At 42.0% G+C, this 18,073-nt stretch overlaps 1 protein-coding gene across 1 annotated transcript in view; it reads left to right on the forward strand.

Annotated features, from left to right (window-relative positions):
- Positions 1 to 353: 353 nt before the first annotated feature.
- The window catches only part of LOC146079440 (thiamine transporter 2-like), a 49,977-nt gene continuing 32,257 nt past the window's right edge, over positions 354 to 18,073 (forward strand). The window contains exons 1-3 of the mRNA XM_083186219.1: positions 354 to 536; positions 4,130 to 4,916; positions 13,223 to 13,415. Coding sequence (XP_083042345.1) covers positions 387 to 536; positions 4,130 to 4,916; positions 13,223 to 13,415 — 1,130 coding nt within the window. The 5' untranslated portion in view covers positions 354 to 386. The remainder of the gene's footprint in view (positions 537 to 4,129; positions 4,917 to 13,222; positions 13,416 to 18,073) is intronic.

Here is an 18,073-nt window from a genome sequence, read left to right on the forward strand (position 1 = left end):
AATTTGTAATAGTTTTAGTTTTGTAGATGAAATATACTTTTATTATTATTATTACTACTACTATGCACTATTCGCAATAAACTTTTATATGTAAAATGTCACTTTTAAAGCTCATTTATAATAATTTATTTAGTGCTTGTTAAATAATGTTTCAGAATAAAGGTTTTCATGCGAGCGAATACTATTGTGCAATGATGTAATCTCTGAATAGTTAGACTTTGAGTGATTTAAATACTAATTAAACTCACTCCATTGTCTATCACTGCTCCTCCCCTATAATGTACTTTACCCTCCCAGACTACAGTTACACCACCAGCATAGATCACATTGCTCACACACTCCAGAGAGTGAAAACTTCTGATCCTGTAATCCTAGCTGACTCTGTCATGGGGTTATGCACTAACAAAAGGCACGATGGCTGGAAATACCCCACAGCCCTTCTCTGCATATATGGATTTTTTACCTACATGAGACCTTCGGAACCATTTCTGACTCCTTATCTAACAGGACCTGTACACAATCTGACGCTTGAGCAGGTATGAAAAAAGCTGTAGCTATCAAAGCAAAAAAAAGTATGCTGGTAACAGGCTCTTTCAGTCTGTGCGACAAATGTGTGTGGCTAACATCCTATCTGTGTGTGTGTGTGTGTGTGTGTGTGTGTGTGTGTGTGTGTGTGTGTGTGTGTGTGTGTGTGTGTGTGTGTGTGTGTGTGTGTGTGTGTGTGTGTGTGTGTGTGTGTGTGTGTGTGCGTGTGTAGGAGGGGGTGGTAAATCCATCACAATCTTCTCACATCCAGGGGGGAAATGTAATAGGATGAGAGAATCAGAAAGTGAGAGATTTGGTGAGAAATCTCCAGTTTTTTTAAAGCGGCAATCATTTACACTGCAAAACCAGTTTGATGTTGCAGTGTAAATGATTGCCGCTTTTAAAAACCTGGAGATTTCTTACCAAATCTCTCACTTTCTGAATCTCTCATCCTATTACATTTCACCCCCAGTATGAGTTGTTCTGGTTAAAATTCTCTTAATACCTTCCATTATTGCATAACCCAAATACTGCACATCACATTGCTCATGTACTGTGCCTACTATCCAAGTCTATCTAGATTTCATATTCTGCTCTTTGCCTAATTCGCAGGACATATAATCCAGTGGTTCCCAAACTTTTTACTCATGGCATCCTAGAGCAGGCATGTCCAAACTATGGCCCTCCAGCTGTTGTACAACTACACATCCCAGCATGCATTGCCATAGTTTTAGCATTCCCTAATAGCAAAACTGTGGCAAAGCATGCAGGGACTTGTAGTTTCACAACAGCTGGAGGGCCACAGTGTGGACATGCCTGCACTAGAACATCAGCATTTTAGGGCAAAAGTTTATTTTTAAAAAGTTTGGCAAAAATAAGTGAATTAAATAAATAGGGCATACATGTTACCCATAGGTACAGTTAGGTGACGGTACAAATGGTAGACAATATCCAGAGCCGAATTTCCCACTAGGCACGTGAGGCACCGGCCTAGGGGCGGCACATGTTTGGGGGCGGCACTTGGATGCCTGTGATAGTACTGTCAGCCCAAAATGTACCAATAACTGCAAAATATCCACTGTACTGTACTATATTCCATCTTAAATAGAGTGTAAATGGATAGGACATGCAGATACTGCCCCTATAAACTGTCCTACTTAGTAAACATTATTGTTGTGCCTAGGGGCGCCCTCATCCCTAAATCCGCCCCTGACAATATCTACATTGACATTCACTAGGTTGACCACTAATGGTCGACATTGACTAGATCCACACCTTGAAATGGTTGACATACCCAAGGTTGACATTGACAAAAGGGGCGACACAAGCCTATGGTGGACATAGACATTGTCAGTAGATTTAGTGGAGGTTATATGTTACAAGCACTATGCAATATAAGGGGTATAGTTGTTACTAAAGGTTACTAAAGGTTGCCCATAGCAACCAGATTCAGATTATGTCTATCGTTTCTCTATTGCATCCTAGAAAATGATAGTCAGATTGGTTGCTATGGAAAACATCACCTATATTTATTTTTAGGGCAGAAGTAAAGCCATGTACACATGAGTGGATTTAAGCTATTATCGCTGGCTAAATGGTTGCTGAGCGACCATAACAATCTCTTCTTTTTTTTTTACTGCAGGGCTGCCATACAGTATGTGCCATTTCAGTCCAGGTGTGCTGCCAGGTGTGCTATATAGTTCCAGGTGTTCCACCATGTATATTGTATCAGTCCAGGTGTGCTGCCAGGTGTGCTATATAGTTCCAGGTGTTCCACCATGTATATTGTATCAGTCCAGGTGTGCTGCCAGGTGTGCTATATAGTTCCAGGTGTTCCACCATGTATATTGTATCAGTCCAGGGGTGCTGCTAAGTGTGCCATTTAATTCCAGGAGTGCTGCCAAGTGTACCCTAAAATTCCAATGGTGCTGCCATTAGTGCTGTATAATTCCAGGGGTGCTGCCATGTGTGCCGTATAATTCCAGGGGTGTTGCCATGTGTGCCATATAATTCTCGGGTGCCACCAATTGTGCTGTATAATTCCAGGGGTGCTACCATGTGTGCATTATAATTCCAGGGCTAATGGTAGGTCTGCCATAAAATTCCAGATGTGTCACCATATGTGCAGTACAATTCCAGGGGTGCTGTATAATTCCAGGGGTGCTGCTAAGTGTGCCGTATCACCCACTTCTGGGGCTTAGTTTAGTCATCCAGCTACCTCGCTGTAACCTTTTGGCCTTAAAAGGTTATCAATATTATGTGCTGTGAGTTGTTTAGAATAGACTGGAAATGAGTGGAAAAGAATGTTGTTGAGGTAAATAATACTCTACGAACAACCCCCCTGCTCCCAAATTCTGTGATTTTAGTTTTTTTTTTTCTTAAAGAAAAAATACAGATCCAAAACCAAAACCCGCAAGGGTGGTTTTGTCAAAACAAATCCAGATGATCCAAAACACAAAACCCAAGAAATGGCCGGGTGTACACAGCTAATAATAGGACAATATTTCAAAAGCTAAAATAGAAAAGCTTGCACTTAATTATACCCCTTTCACACTGCACTTGTTAAACGGTATATTGCCATTTTTTCCCCCTTTCAAAACGTTTAAGGCTGCAGTGCAAAAGTTCCAGAGTTGATTTACCGGTTAAAGATAACCGATATTTCAAAACGTTTATAAATCAGAGTCCTACACGTTTCAGAGCTGTTTTTTTATGCAGTGAGAATGGCTCTGAAACGGTATTTAGTCAAATCAACAGACCTGTCATAGGCTGTCCCCTGCATTCTGCCTTGAAACGTGTTCAGGGGATTAAACGGGTTGACTGATGTGAATGGTACTTAAACGGTATTTAAAACGGTAATCTACTACAATGTGAAGGCTCAGACCCGTTTTAAATACCGTTTAAAAATACAATTTTTTAAAACGTTTTGGCAGTGTGAAAGCGGTATTATAGTATGTTACTATTGATATACTGTATATATGTTATTTTATATGCAGAAAAGGACATTGACCTTAAAGTATGACTTTAAAAATGGGAAAAACCCTAACTCCCATCTTTGTCATAAGGCATCGTTTGTTGAGATTTGGTCATGTGGGTGATCACCGGGGGCGGAATATTAAAAGTGGACAAACCTTGAAGGGAAGCCCATAAGTTTTTATTTATTAACATCATCTATGAAACCTCCAAAAACCTCCAACATCTGAAGGGTAGAAATCGGTACACACTCAGAAAGGGGGCATGGCCATGGGTAAAGTGAGTGTGACCACTGGTAAAGAGGGCGTGGCATCCCCCTTTCCGCATGTGTACTGGGCATTTAAAATAAAATAACCAGGTGATTGACTGAACCCCAAAAAAATGTAAATTCGGTATACTTTAATTTAGCCGGTACAGACTGTTAAGAAACGGTACAGTACCAGCTAAATCGGTAGAGTTGGAGGGTATGTTGCATGATGTCACAATGCACAACGTAACTTTTACACTGGTTAGATATTTGTAATGTTTGCTATTGATTATTACATCTAAGAAAAACAGGTACCATTGGATTATAGGTTAGTCTATAAACTGTCCTCCTACTTACATATGTCTTTTTCATCTATCCCTTCTGCAGGTGACAAACTCTGTCTTCCCAGTATGGACGTACAGTTATCTGGTGATCCTCTTCCCAGTATTCTTGCTCACTGACTATTTAAGATACAAACCAGTCATAATCCTACAGGGCCTGAGTTATCTCATCTCATGGGTTCTGTTACTTTTTGCCAGGGGCGTTCCTGCCATGCAAGGTCTGGAGTTTGCATATGGCATGGTCACAGCCACTGAGATTGCCTATTATGCCTACATTTATAGTGTGGTTGACACAGAACATTACCAGAGGGTGACCAGCTACTGTCGGAGCATAACATTGGTGGGTTTTGCTGTTGCCTCTGTGCTGAGTCAGCTCCTGGTCTCCTTGGCTGGAATATCTTACTACTATCTTAATGTGATTTCCTTAGTGTCTGTTTCAATTGCCTTTGTGTCATCGTGGTGGCTTCCTATGCCAAGCAAAACCATGTTTTTCCACAAAAAGGTGAAGTCAGTCCCAGCTGAGTCTTCATCCGAAGAACCCAAATCCTCCAGTAATAAGGCAGGTCGGCCCTGTACAGAACAGCAAAGTCCAGCCACTGATGATGACACTGACAAGCAAACTCATTTCTACAATGTGCTGTGGCTCTTGTTCAAAGACCTGAGAGACTGTTACTCTTCATCACAGCTCATTTACTGGTCTCTGTGGTGGGCACTTGCAACAGCCGGTTACAACCAAGTCATAAATTATGTTCAGGTGTTGTGGGAACACGTGGAACCTTCTCAGAACTACACCATGTATAATGGAGGAGTGGAAGCAGTGTCTACATTTCTGGGTGAGTAGTTTACAGTTATTTTTAGGTACTATGTAAAAACCCGGAACCTGATGGACCAGGAACCAGGGGTGCATGTCTGGGGGGATCCAGTCCAGGAAGTTCCTGTGACAGCTGTCCCCTGGGAAATATGAAGGGAGAGAATACAGCAAACCCAGTATGGTCCGAAACCGGTTTTTACTACATCCCCAGACCATAAGGGGGGGCTGCAATCTCTCCTTCCCCATCTCTCTGGTGACAGGTGTCACAGGCACGCCTACTGAAAGGGTCACTCCCAGGACAGGCATCCCACCCTTCCCTAGACTGGAAACTACAAGCTTCGGAATTACACAGTTTGATTACTAAAGCATGTCCTGTCTGGTGTTCTGGGATCCGGTCTGGTTCCGTTTTTTACCCATTCCCTTATTTTTATTCTTTGCAGAATGGAACTACTGTATGTATTCCTTTCTATTTTCTGGTAAACAGAGAGCATAATGGCTCTTGGTATTTGTACAGTACATACTCTGCCACTGAGATTAGTCACTCCATGATCAAAGCTCCGTCAGACTCGGATCCCAAAGTGAGGCCGCACGGCGCCTTCCCGCCGTCGGATTATATGGGATCCAGGCGGGGGAAACAGCACACTCCGCTGGCGCGCTCTGCAAACAATTAGTTTCATTAAAAACTTGTAGTGGGCAGATTTAGTTCATCAGTGGGCAGCTTTGTTTAAAGGCACCGGCAGTGGGCAGAGGCACCAGCTTTGTTTCACTTTCAAAGGTGGTGGGCAGCTTTGTTTCATAGGCAGTGGGAAGAGGCACCAGCTTTGTTGTTTCATAGGTAGTGGGCACCAGCTTTGTTTCATAGGCATATTAGGCAGTGGTTTAGTAGCACCACCAGCAGTATTGTTTAAACTTTTATAGTGTAGAACTCCACACAACCCAGTGTGTGCAGTGCACTGCATACTGTACACCCACTGTGTGTGTAGTAGATGCCGATACTGTGAAGGCCAATACTGTGACTGTGACTGCTCCGTACCTCATCTGTTTATACATTACTGTGACTGCTGGTACCCCATCTGTTTATACGGTACTGTGACTGCGGTCCGTAGCTCCGTACCAGTTTATACGGTACTGCTGTGACCGCAGGCCGTACCCCACTGTTTATTTAAAATTAATACAATTATTAAAAGTAAAAAATAAAATAAAAAAAATGATTGTCCCATGTACTGTGACTGCTCTCCGTAGCTACGTACCCCATCTGTTTATAAGGTACTGTGAGTGCTGTCCGTACCCCATCTGTTTATAAGGTACTGTGACTGCTCTCCTTACCCAATCTGTTTATACGGTACTGTGACTGTTGTCCGCAGCTCCGTACCAGTTTATAAGGTACTGCTGTGACCGCAGGCCGTACCCCACTCTTTATTTAAAATTATTAAAAGTTAAGAAAAAAAATTCTCTGTCCCACGTACTTAGACTGCTCTCCATAGCTCCGTACCCCATCTGTTTATAAGGTACTGTGACTGCTGTCCGTATCCTATCTGTTTATACGGTACTGTGACTGCTGTCCGTATCCTATCTGTTTATACGGTACTGTGGCTGCTGGTACCTCATCTGTTTATTCGGTTCTGTGACTGCTGGTACCTCATCTGTTTATACAGCACTGTGACTGCTGGTACCTCATCTGTTGATACAATACTGTGACTGCTGGTACTCCATCTGTTTATAAGGTACTGTGACTGCTGTCCGTACCCCATCTGTTTATATGGTACTGTGGCTGCTGTCTTGACCCCATCTGTTTATACGATACTGTGACTGCTGGTACCTCATCTGTTCATTCAGTACTGTGACTGCTGGTACCTCATCTGTTTATACGATACTGTGACTGCTGGTACTCCATCTGTTTATAAGGTACTGTGACTGCTGTCCGTACCCCATCTGTTTATACGGTACTGTGGCTGCTGTCCGTACCCCATCTGTTTATATGGTACTGTGACTGCTGGTACCCCATCTGTTTATATGGTAGTGTGATTGCTGGTACCCCATCTGTTTATACGGTACTATGACTGCTGTCCATACCCCAACTTTTAATATGGTACTGTGGCTGCTGCCCATACCCCATCTGTTTATATGGTACTGTGACTGCTGGTACCCCATCTGTTTATATGGTACTATGACTGCTGTCCATACCCCAACTTTTAATACGGTACTGTGACTGCTGTCTGTGCCCCATCTGTTTATGGGGTACTGTGACTGCTGTCCATACCCTAGATGTGTTATTACAATACTGTGAGACTGTGGTGACCATTACGCGCATTGCTTCTTTTTTTTGTGGGGGCCCAAACACAGCCACAGTCCTGTGGCAGACCCTGTGGCTGAAATGATTGGTTTGTTAAAGTGTGCATGTGCTGTTTATACAACGTAAGGGTGGGTGGGACTTCCCAAGGACAGTTTCATCTTGCTCCTCTTTTCTTTAGGTGCTGTAGGGAGCATTTCTTCATATAGTTTATGAAAGTGTCATACTATTATTTTTTAGTGTTCAAAATAGACAGGAAATGAGTGGGAATGAAGGTAATTGAGGCTAATAACACCATAGGAACAAAAACAGGCCAACATTCTGTGATTTTAGCTGTTTTTATGAGTTTTTCAAAAAAATACAGATCCAAAACCAAAACCAAAAAGGGCGGTTTTGGCAAAACCGAATACAGATCCAAAACCAAAACCACAAAAAAGTGGCTGGCGCACATCTCTAAGTGAATATAGGGTATTTTCAAAGAGTGGTACAGATGAGTGATGCGGCGGGAGGCGGCAGAATGCGAGCGGGGGACAGTGGACTGGAGGATGGTGCTGGCTGAGCTGCTGCTGCTCACCCAGTGCCTTCCTCTCTGCCTTAATCCGACATCTTTTCAGGCCGGATTCAGTTTGCTGGAAACATGGACAAATCCTATTGGAGCATTCTGACCTGTCAGAAAACAGCAGCCAGAATTGAATAAGTCGGAACCCCTTCCAAAGTAAATCAGTCGGAAACTGCCATCTTTACGACAAGATGGTAGTTTTGACTGTAAATTAATATATATCCATGTTCTTCCACCACCAGAAGTTCCAGAAGAGAGATCCAATACCATTTCCAGTTTAATTACCTTTGTGCTGACGGAGACCCAAAGTTTAGCCATCAATGCATCTCCTCACCCAATGGTTCAAAACCATTGCCCATGATGGCCGCTAATCTGCACAGACCATAACCAGAATCTGGCACTAACCCTTTTGACTAAGGACAAAAACATGCTTGTTCAATGAATGAGTTGATGAAGGAATTACCTGTTACACAACCAGCAATATTTTTCTGCTAACCCTAAGTAATTTAAGTGCAACGGTTGTGCACGTGGATCTGTTCATAGGCAAATGCACAGCTGGTTTCCAGTTACCTGGAAACTCTACCTTCCCTATAGCCAGTGGCCACTTCATGCAGTATAAAGGGCAGCATGGAGCAGCTGCACATGCACGGTGGCAGCAGATTTTCATATGAAGGCTGCTGTGTGTGCATCTGAGCGCTCAGTCCTCATACCAGAGAGAGAATCTGGTAACTTTTCTTGATGTAGCTGAATATAATATATGAGTTTTCTTGGACTTAGATAACATACGCCCAAATTAGAAACAGCTGAACTAAAATTCCTGCTGTGACCGGAGAACAAAAAATATCCCCCCCCCCCAATGCTGGGGGAGAGAAAATATTACTTTAAGCAAAATAAATAACGTTAATTCCCAAATTAATAATACTGGATAAATAAATACTACACACTTTCTGTCTTTCCTATTTTACTTGGATATTTAGCAGATCTCAAGGAGTAGTAGAACATCAGGAAGAATATGTCCCCCTTGTTTGTCTTATTTCCGTTTGATACTTTTGGTATTTTCAGTATAAATAAAAGGGCACTTTCTATTGGCTGCTGTGAAGTCAGCCTTTCAGGGAGATTGTAAAAGCAACGCCTTTGTGCTTGGTGCTTACAAAAATATCCATGTTCTTCTATTATTCTCCCCAGTGTTTTGAAGAGGTTTAGTAGAAGGAAATTGTGAATAATATATTGCTTAGCTGATGAGTTTGATAAGCATTTAACCCTTTTACTACTCTAGCTAAACATATATATATATATATATATATATATATATATATATATATGTGCGTAGGCAAGGTGGCACTCAGTTGCAATACTGGCAATGGTGTGGTGCAGGGTCCAGAAAGATAGTTATAACAGCACTTATTCCTTGGAAGGAAAGAAAACCAACACTCACGTTTTGATGAAAGAAAAAAGTGTATTTCAAATGGTCATCATATTCACCAGCCTATCGGCAGTCCCAACAGCTGTTTCAGCCGGCAGCATGCCAGCACCCCTGATGAAGGCTGGCATGCTGCCTGCTGAAACAGCTGTTGGGACTGCCGACAGGCTGGTGAATATGATGACCATTTTAAATACACTTTTTTCTTTCATCAAAACGTGAGTGCTGGTTTTCATTCCTTCCAAGGAATAAGTGCTGTTATATATATATATATATATATATATATATATATATATATATATATATATATATATATAAACACAGGGGGCCCAGCACTCACTACAACAAACTAACTCACCTTAACATTCAAATAATCAAATCAAATCCCCATTATTTATTTATTGATTATTTGAATGTTAAGGTGAGTTAGTTTGTTGTAGTGAGTGTTGGGCCCCCTGTGTTTGTATTTACTAGTGTGTGGTCACAGGCCACCGCACCCCACCCTGGGATGTGGGTGCTGTTTGCACCCCATTCCTAGGATTGGCGAGTGTGTAGGTACTTCTGTATCTATATATATATATATATATATATATATATATATATATATATATATATATATATATATATATAACAAAAGGGTAGACCTTTGTTTTGCGCTTAATATTATAGCAGCACTCTATAAATCCTCCCTGTTAGTGGAGGAAAGGATAGATAGATAGATAGATAGATAGATAGATAGATAGATAAAGAGAAGATATAGGGTGCGCTTGATATAGTCCACCACCTTATTAGACAATTCAAGGGTAGACCAAACAATTTTAAAACATATAAAATTTATTCGTCAGACAAGGATTCTGTAATTCAGTTCATCCACGATATAATGGTACCTGACGCGTGTCGTCATAAATGACTTCATCAGGGGTTATATTTTCTAAACCATTGAGGATAGGTTTAAGGGTTGAACAGTTGAACATGAAAGTAGTGCATCCACTTACTGGTCATCTTTGTGTATATGTAAAAACACTTTTCTCCAACAGTATAAGTGAGTTTCGAATGAGATGCAAAGAAAAGGATTTTTCCTGTAGATGATAGGCAATGACCTGATACAGTAATTTGACTCCTATGCCTCCAGTGTCTGAGGGCAGTCATATATATATATATATATATATATATATATATAGTTTCATGTGTAGACCGCACTCGCACTAGAATTGAGGTATCGCGGGGTGCCAGATAAAGGAGATGCGTGAAAAACATATATCCAATTATAATCCGGGGTGTCTCCACACCTGTGTAGGTGTAGAATATCCGGCACTCTCCTAATTATAAGTCCCAAACAAGTTTGGTTAGATCCAAAGATTTGATTTTTATTCAGTTTTCACATGATGTCAAGTGGATAAATTCACAGGTGTTCTATAAACACCTGTGAATTTATCCACTTGACATCGTGTGAAAACTGAATAAAAATCAAATCTTTGGATCTAACCAAACTTGTTTGGGAATTATAATTAGGAGAGTGCCGGATATTCTACACCTACACAGGTGTGGAGACACCCCGGATTATATATATATATATATATATATATATATATATATATATATATATATATATATATATATATATATATATATATATATATATATATGACTGCCGTTTCTGCTGTTTCTACCTGGTACAACTTGATGAAGGAGAGAATAAAAGTATTTAAGGACTACATTTGACTGCTTCGCTGAATATTGGACTACCATATTTATGGACATTGTTACTTCTTAAACATAGGCGCCGTTCCACAATTGGGTGTCATATTAATGTTGGTTGGTCCCCTGACCCTCTGGGGACATTGTGGTAAAAGGCTGCCGAACATTGGTCATTTTTTATCAGAGTGATTTGAGCATAGAGCGCGAGGTGGAATATTGGGTTTACATATATATATATATATATATATAGATTTGTCACATAACAGACCTTTATATTGGTCATCAGATTGTAGCAGGTTACAGTGAAGTTTGGGTACTCTTTACCTAGAACGGCGCCCGTCGCGGGCATCGCGGGTACATTTATGTATGGCCGCGACGCGACCGACGCGATGCCCGCGATTTCCCATTGAAACCAATGTTAAACTTTGAAATCGTGTCGGTCGCGTCGCGGCCGTCCATAAATGTACCCGCGAGCGCAGCGAGCCCCGCGAGGGGACGCGGATACCTTCACAGGTAGACGCGTCCCCTCGCGGGCTTCACAGGTGTCCGTGGCGAGGTGGACACCTGTGAAGCCCGCGAGGGGACGCGTCTACCTGTGAAGGTATCCGCGTCCCCTCGCGGGGCTCGCTGCGCTCGCCACGCTTCGGGCTCGGTGGCTCGCTGCGCTCGCCACACTATTATATTCTCACACCACGCCCTAGTGGATAGTAGGGCATGAAAAGGTCGGAGGACGCGTACCGCCGCCCCTCGCGGGCTCGCTGCGCTCGCCACGCTTCGGGTTGGCGTGGATCGTGGGGTGGCGTTAAACATTTGGGGGGACATTTAAGGGTTAATTTGGCCTATTTGGCCCCAAATCGGGTCCATTGAGGCATTTAACAGTAAAATCGCGGTCAATCAGCTGTTTTAACATTGTTCCCTATGGGAAAATCGCGGTGATCGCGGTCATCGCGGTCATCGCGGCCATCCCGATTTACCCGCGATGCCCGCGATGACCGCGATCACCGCGATTTTTACCCACGACGCCCGCGATTTCAATCGCTGGCGCCGTTCTAGGTAAAGAGTACCGAAGTTTGTACATTTTTCTCAATGATTTACATGCCGGATATGTAAATGATCTATTTCCCCATGATATACCAGTTTACCTATATCTCCATGTTATAACATATCAGTTTACCTATATCCCCATGATATACCAGTTTACCTATAATCCCATGATATACCAGTTTACCTACTGTATATCCCCATAATATACCAGTTTACCTATATTCCCATGATATACCAGCTTAACTACCATATATCCCCATGATATACTAGTTTACCTACTGTATATCCCCATGATATACCAGTTTACCAATAATCACATGATATACCAGGTTACCTACTGTATATCCCCCTGATATACCATTTTACCTATATCCCCATGATATACCAGTTTACCTACTGTATATCCCCATGATATACCAGTTTACCTATATTCCCATGATATACCAGCTTACCTACCATATATCCCCATGATATACCAGTTTACCTACTGTATATCCCCCTGGTATACCAGCTTACCTATATCCCCATGATATACCATCTTACCTATATTCCCATGATATACCAGCTTACCTACTGTATATCCCCATGTTATAACATGCAAGTATACCTATATACCCCATGTAATAACATACTAGCTTACCTATTTCCCCATGTTATACCAGATTACCTATAGCCCCATGTTCTAAGATAGAAGCTTACCTACAGGTATATGCCTATATTCTAACATACCAGATTCATGATATCCCCATTTTATAACATACATGATTACATATTTCCCCATGTTATAAGATACCCGCTTACCTATATGCCCATGTTATAATGTACCAGCTAATATTCCTGCGTTATAAAGTACCAGCTTACTTACAGGCATATAGGCAAGCTGGTACCATATAACATTGGCATGTAAGTAAGCTGGTACCTTATAACACAGGAATATTAGCTGGTACATTATAACATGGGCATATAGGCAAGCTGGTACCATAGAACATGGGCATGTGTTATATGGTACTAGCTTACCTACATGCCCATGTTATATGGCACCAGCTTACCTAATTATTCACGTTATAAGGTGAAAGCCTACTCATGTCACAGGATACCGGCTTACCTATATACCTATGTTATATAGTACCAGCTTACCTACTGTATATGCCTGTGTTATTTGGTGGCAGCTATGTTATATAGTACCAGCTTATCTATTTGCCTTCGTTATTTGGTACTCATGTTACAGGGTACCGGCTTACCTATTTGACCTGTTATTAAAGCAGTTTGTGTTGCTTACTGCTCAGTAACACCAGGTGCATTATTATATCATTGCAGGTGCTCTCTCCTCTCTGTTGGTTGGCTATGTGAAAGTGAATTGGGAGTTATCTGGAGAACTAGCACTCGCCATCTTTTCATCCGTCAATGCTGGTGCGCTATTCCTAATGGTCTATAGTTTCAACATCTGGATGTGTTATGCCGGGTATCTGATATTCAAAGCCTCCTATATGCTCCTCATCACTATCGCCACGTGAGTATGGCCCTTATAGAATCTCGCAATACACAGTTATTTTTACAACTTTTAATTACAAGTGAAGTTGGCACTGCGCCGTATTGGGCAGGAAAACTTCCTTACGCAGAACCATTGCTGGGACTTCCACATATCATGGAAGTCCCAGTAATGGGCTCCAGTACCTTCTAGCATCCTGCAGGAGGATCTTGTCTTATATGGCATAGTGTTTTTATGTCCTAGTTTAAAGAAAAAGGTTTGGTACCGTGTTAGCCAGTTGATAAGAAAAGTTTTATTGTTCCTCAGTGAGAAAAACAAAATAGCAATCTAGCAAATATGATACCTTTTAATATTATATTAAAATCATATTATCATATTTGCTAGATTGCTATTTTGTTTTTCTCACTGAGGAACAATAAAACTTTTTTTATGTCCTAGTTTGACATAGTGACATTTGTAGCAGACGAGTCAGAGATGAATAATGTGATGAGAATGGAGGCATGCCATGAAGCCTTGCTGATTCTTGCAAGGTCATGCCCCTTTTCTGTGCGCATGCGGGGTGGGGGTTATTTCGGCACATGTATTTGAAGGGACCCATTTTTTCCCCACCATCAACCACCACCAGAGCCATAAGGGGAGGAAAGCGGAATCTTCAGATCTTACTTTGCCAAAGCTAATGAGGACCGCTAGACATTTCCAACCCAGGAACCAAAACCTTGCATTGCATACTGGCAGGTGCCTGATGCTTTGTGTAATAAATAATAAAGTGGAGAGTAATAAACAACCAGCCAATCAGCTCCAAACTGTCATTTTTCAAACCCAGCCTGTAACATGGTAGTTAGCTGCTGATTGGTTGCTAGTTTATTTCTCTCCACTTTATCACTTTTTGAAGCTTGATACATCTGGCCCATAGTCAGACGTTACCTTGCCACAAGTCATCTCCTTCTTAGCAGAACCGTGGCCGACATTGTTATGTAGATCTATGGGCGGACCGTGGCAGTTGTGTAAGCATGAGGATTCACAGTAAATATTTGTATAAGTACTACTGCATAAGAGCAGCATGTGCACATTGTTTGGGTACTCAGTCCGCAGAGAGCTTCCCTGGTTATTGTAAATTGAAGTAGCTTATATGGCTGTAATTATAATTTACTGCTGTAATTGTCTTCTCCTGCACAATGCTGCTATCATGCAGCTACTCTGTTTAGTTTGAAGATAAAGTTTATTGACAGTTCACTTATAAACAAGACAATTAGGTGTGATTGTAGAAGACTCTGTGTACTGGGATTCTAGCTTCAACGTGTACAGTATAGGTGGGAGTGGAAGTCTTTACAAAGATACACACTGATATCTTGGAACACTGATAATAAGCATTTGTGCACTGGACGGACTATGATCAGTGGACTGGTGCCTAATCCATAATGGAGCCTACACACGCAGCAAGTTGCTGAGCGTTTTGAGTGATGCTAGATCACTCAGAATGTTCAGAAAGATCGCTCAACACACATTGATGTGTCAGCGCAGTGTGCTGCGCTATCTGTCGGGGCCAGTGTTCTCTGAGAACACTGGCCCTGCCAGGCAATTAAGAGATTAATATCCAGCATGCTGGATATTAATCGCTGGGTGAAAGCAAATCGCTATGCCATTACACATGTACAGGCATTTTCTTAGCGATCTTCTGAGATCGCTTAGGAAATGCCCTGAAATATCCCCATGTGTGGGCCCCATTAGATTTGACTAAGGAACTTATTATACTATATGCATCACACTCTACTGTTAGATATACATGTGTGTACAAATGACTAACTGTTGGTAGCGAAAGATCTGGTTAAGGAAATTGCAGATACCGGTATAGAATGGTTCTTATTATCGGACCACACAATTGTTTATATAGATAGGATCATTTCAAACCATAGAAAAGGAAAATGTATGTGGAGGTTTCCTTCATATCTTTATGAATCGGAGAAAATATTTAATAAACACGTGGCATTTCTCCATTCTTTGAATTATGAATAGACTGCGAGGCCAGATTGAATCTCTTATCAATGTCCACAAGAAGAGCATTGTACAATATTCGTCATAAACTGAAAATTTATTCTAAAGTTTCTATATTACTAACATTTTTAGATAACCTGCACTTTCAAGAAGGAAAAGCCACTTACCCCTTCAACCGATGGAAAGAGAAGGGTCTAGTCAGAGTAGGCCAATTAATCGATGACGGGAGCAGAAAGCCTATGACGTATAGTCAGGCTAGTATGAAATTTGAGGGGATACTCCCATTAGATCTTGCATTCATCCAAGCTCAGCGCTGTGTACTGTACATGACATATTTAAAGAAGATAAAGACTGGGCCAATGGCTTAGATAAGATCTTATTACAGTCCCATCCCTCCCCAAAAAAAGCCCTCTCTTTCTATTATAATTTTCTTAAAACTATGTCAGAAGGAAAAGGAATAAAAAAATAGGAATAGATATTTCCAGGCTTAACTAAGAATACTCGGTACTTGTTTCCTAGCACGGCCACAATCGCATTGATCTTGTGCCCTTAACCCCTTCCCGACAATTGACGTACATTTACGTCATGGTCGGGAAGTACTTCCCGACACATGGCGTAAATGTACGTCATGGCATTTAACTGTCACCGCGTCTATAGACGCGGTGACAGTTTCAACATGTCTGCTGTCCCTGACAGCAGACATGTCCGTGCATGCCCAGGGGGGGCTGCGATGCCGCCCCCCCGTCGGCGATCGCTGTGATTGGCTGTTCAGTGTGAACAGCCAATTACAGCGTTTTCTGTGTCACCGGCGAATAACGTTCGCCGGTGACACGCGATCGGAGGTGATTGGTGCTGTAAAGTACAGCACCAATCACCGCGGGGTGTAAGGGTGACACTGGTGTCACCCCACCTCACCCCGCCCGCCCCCAAAGGCCGTGATTGGTCCGTCGGACCGACGGACCAATCACAGCCATGGAGGGGGGTTTAAACTAACGGTGACTGCACTGCAGACGCCATTCCGGTCTGGAATTGCGTGCAGTGCGGTCACCGTGCCAATCTGCCGCGATATACTGACCAGAACCTTGCAAAATACTTACCTGATCCTTGCAAATATCTTGGCTGCTTCATCTGTGCTTGTAGTGTGCTGGATGCTTCCTGGATCCTGTTGCTTGTGACTTCCTGTGAACTTGTGCTGCTGCAGTGTAATAGCGTTAGTTAGATAGAGAGAGATAGAGAGAGAGATAGTGTCAGAGAGTGCTGTATTTTGTGCTGCTGCAGTGTGATATAGTTATAGAGAGAGAGATAGAGAGAGATAGAGAGAGATAGAGAGAGATAGAGAGAGATAGAGAGAGATAGAGAGAGAGAGGCCTAGTGACAGAGAGTGCTATATTTTGTGCTGCTGCAGTGTGATAGTTATAGATAGATAGAGAGAGATAGAGAGAGAGAGATAGAGATAGTGACAGATTGTGCTATATATTTTTTATATAACTGACTGCTGCCCCCCCTTTTGTGCTGATCAGTATAAATTAACTGATCAGCAACTTTTTGGGGGCGCAGGGTATTTTTATATATATATATACCTGTCACTGCTGCTGCTGCAGTGTCATAGAGTGTTAGATAGTGAGAGATAGAGAGATAGAGAGAGATAGCGACAGAGAGTGATAGAGAGTGCTAAATTTTGTGTCTGCTGCCCCCGCCTTTTGTGCTGATCACTATATCTGAGGTGATCAGCAACTTTTTAGGGGTGCAGAGGTTTTTTTTTTTTTTTATATATACCTGCCAGTTGCACTGTCAGTTGCACCTGCTGCCCCTCACTGGTAATCAGTGTCGCATCACTGATCACCTTTTTTTTTTTTTGTGTGTGCTGTGGGGTCTTTTTTTTATTTATTTTTTTACACACACTGTGATTTTGTGGGTGTCCTGTGGCCGCTGTGCGCGGATCAGTGACGTACATCACTGATCATCTTTTTCGGCACAGGGTTGATCTATTTTTTTTTTTTTTTTTGATCAAATTCCTGTTGCCTTTCAGCGCTGTTCAGTGACGGGCGTTACTGACCAACATCTGTGCTCAATTTTTGGCGCAGGACCTTTTTTTTTTTTTTTTAACCCCTTCAATTTTTTTTTTTAACCCCTTCAATTTTTTTTTTAACCCCTTCAATTTTTTTTTTTTTTTAACCCCTCCATTTTTTTTTTTTGTATAAAGTATTTTTTTTTTCTGCACACTACATACACACTACACACTACATACCCCCCGGGTTGAAATAAAGTTTGTACCCCCCCCTACACTATACACGTGTTGAAACATTTCACTACCAGTAACACAAAAATAAAAATGGCATCCCAAATGTCATCCCAAATGTCATCCCAAATGTCATCCCAGTCATCCAGAAGAATGTATTCAGCGGAGGAGGCATATGCCCTGCTTGCTTCTGACTCTGACACAGCCAGTGATGCAAGCGGGGAATTTGAAGGATTCGCCTTAAGCTCCTCTTCCTCCTCTGGTGATGAGGGACCCCCTCAAAGACGCCCCCGTAGAGCAGCTGAGACCCCCCCCCCCAATAATTGATCTCGTATGGACCCCACCACCAGACAATTTTGAGCCCCAGGTTCCTGAGTTTTTGGCCATGCCAGGAATCCAATTTGATTCCACAGGTCTCAGAGAAATTGACTTTTTCAAATTATTTTTC

This window comes from Crinia signifera, chromosome 5 (genome assembly GCF_055691185.1).
Source record: "Crinia signifera chromosome 5, ASM5569118v1, whole genome shotgun sequence".
Taxonomy (NCBI): Eukaryota; Metazoa; Chordata; class Amphibia; order Anura; family Myobatrachidae; genus Crinia; species Crinia signifera.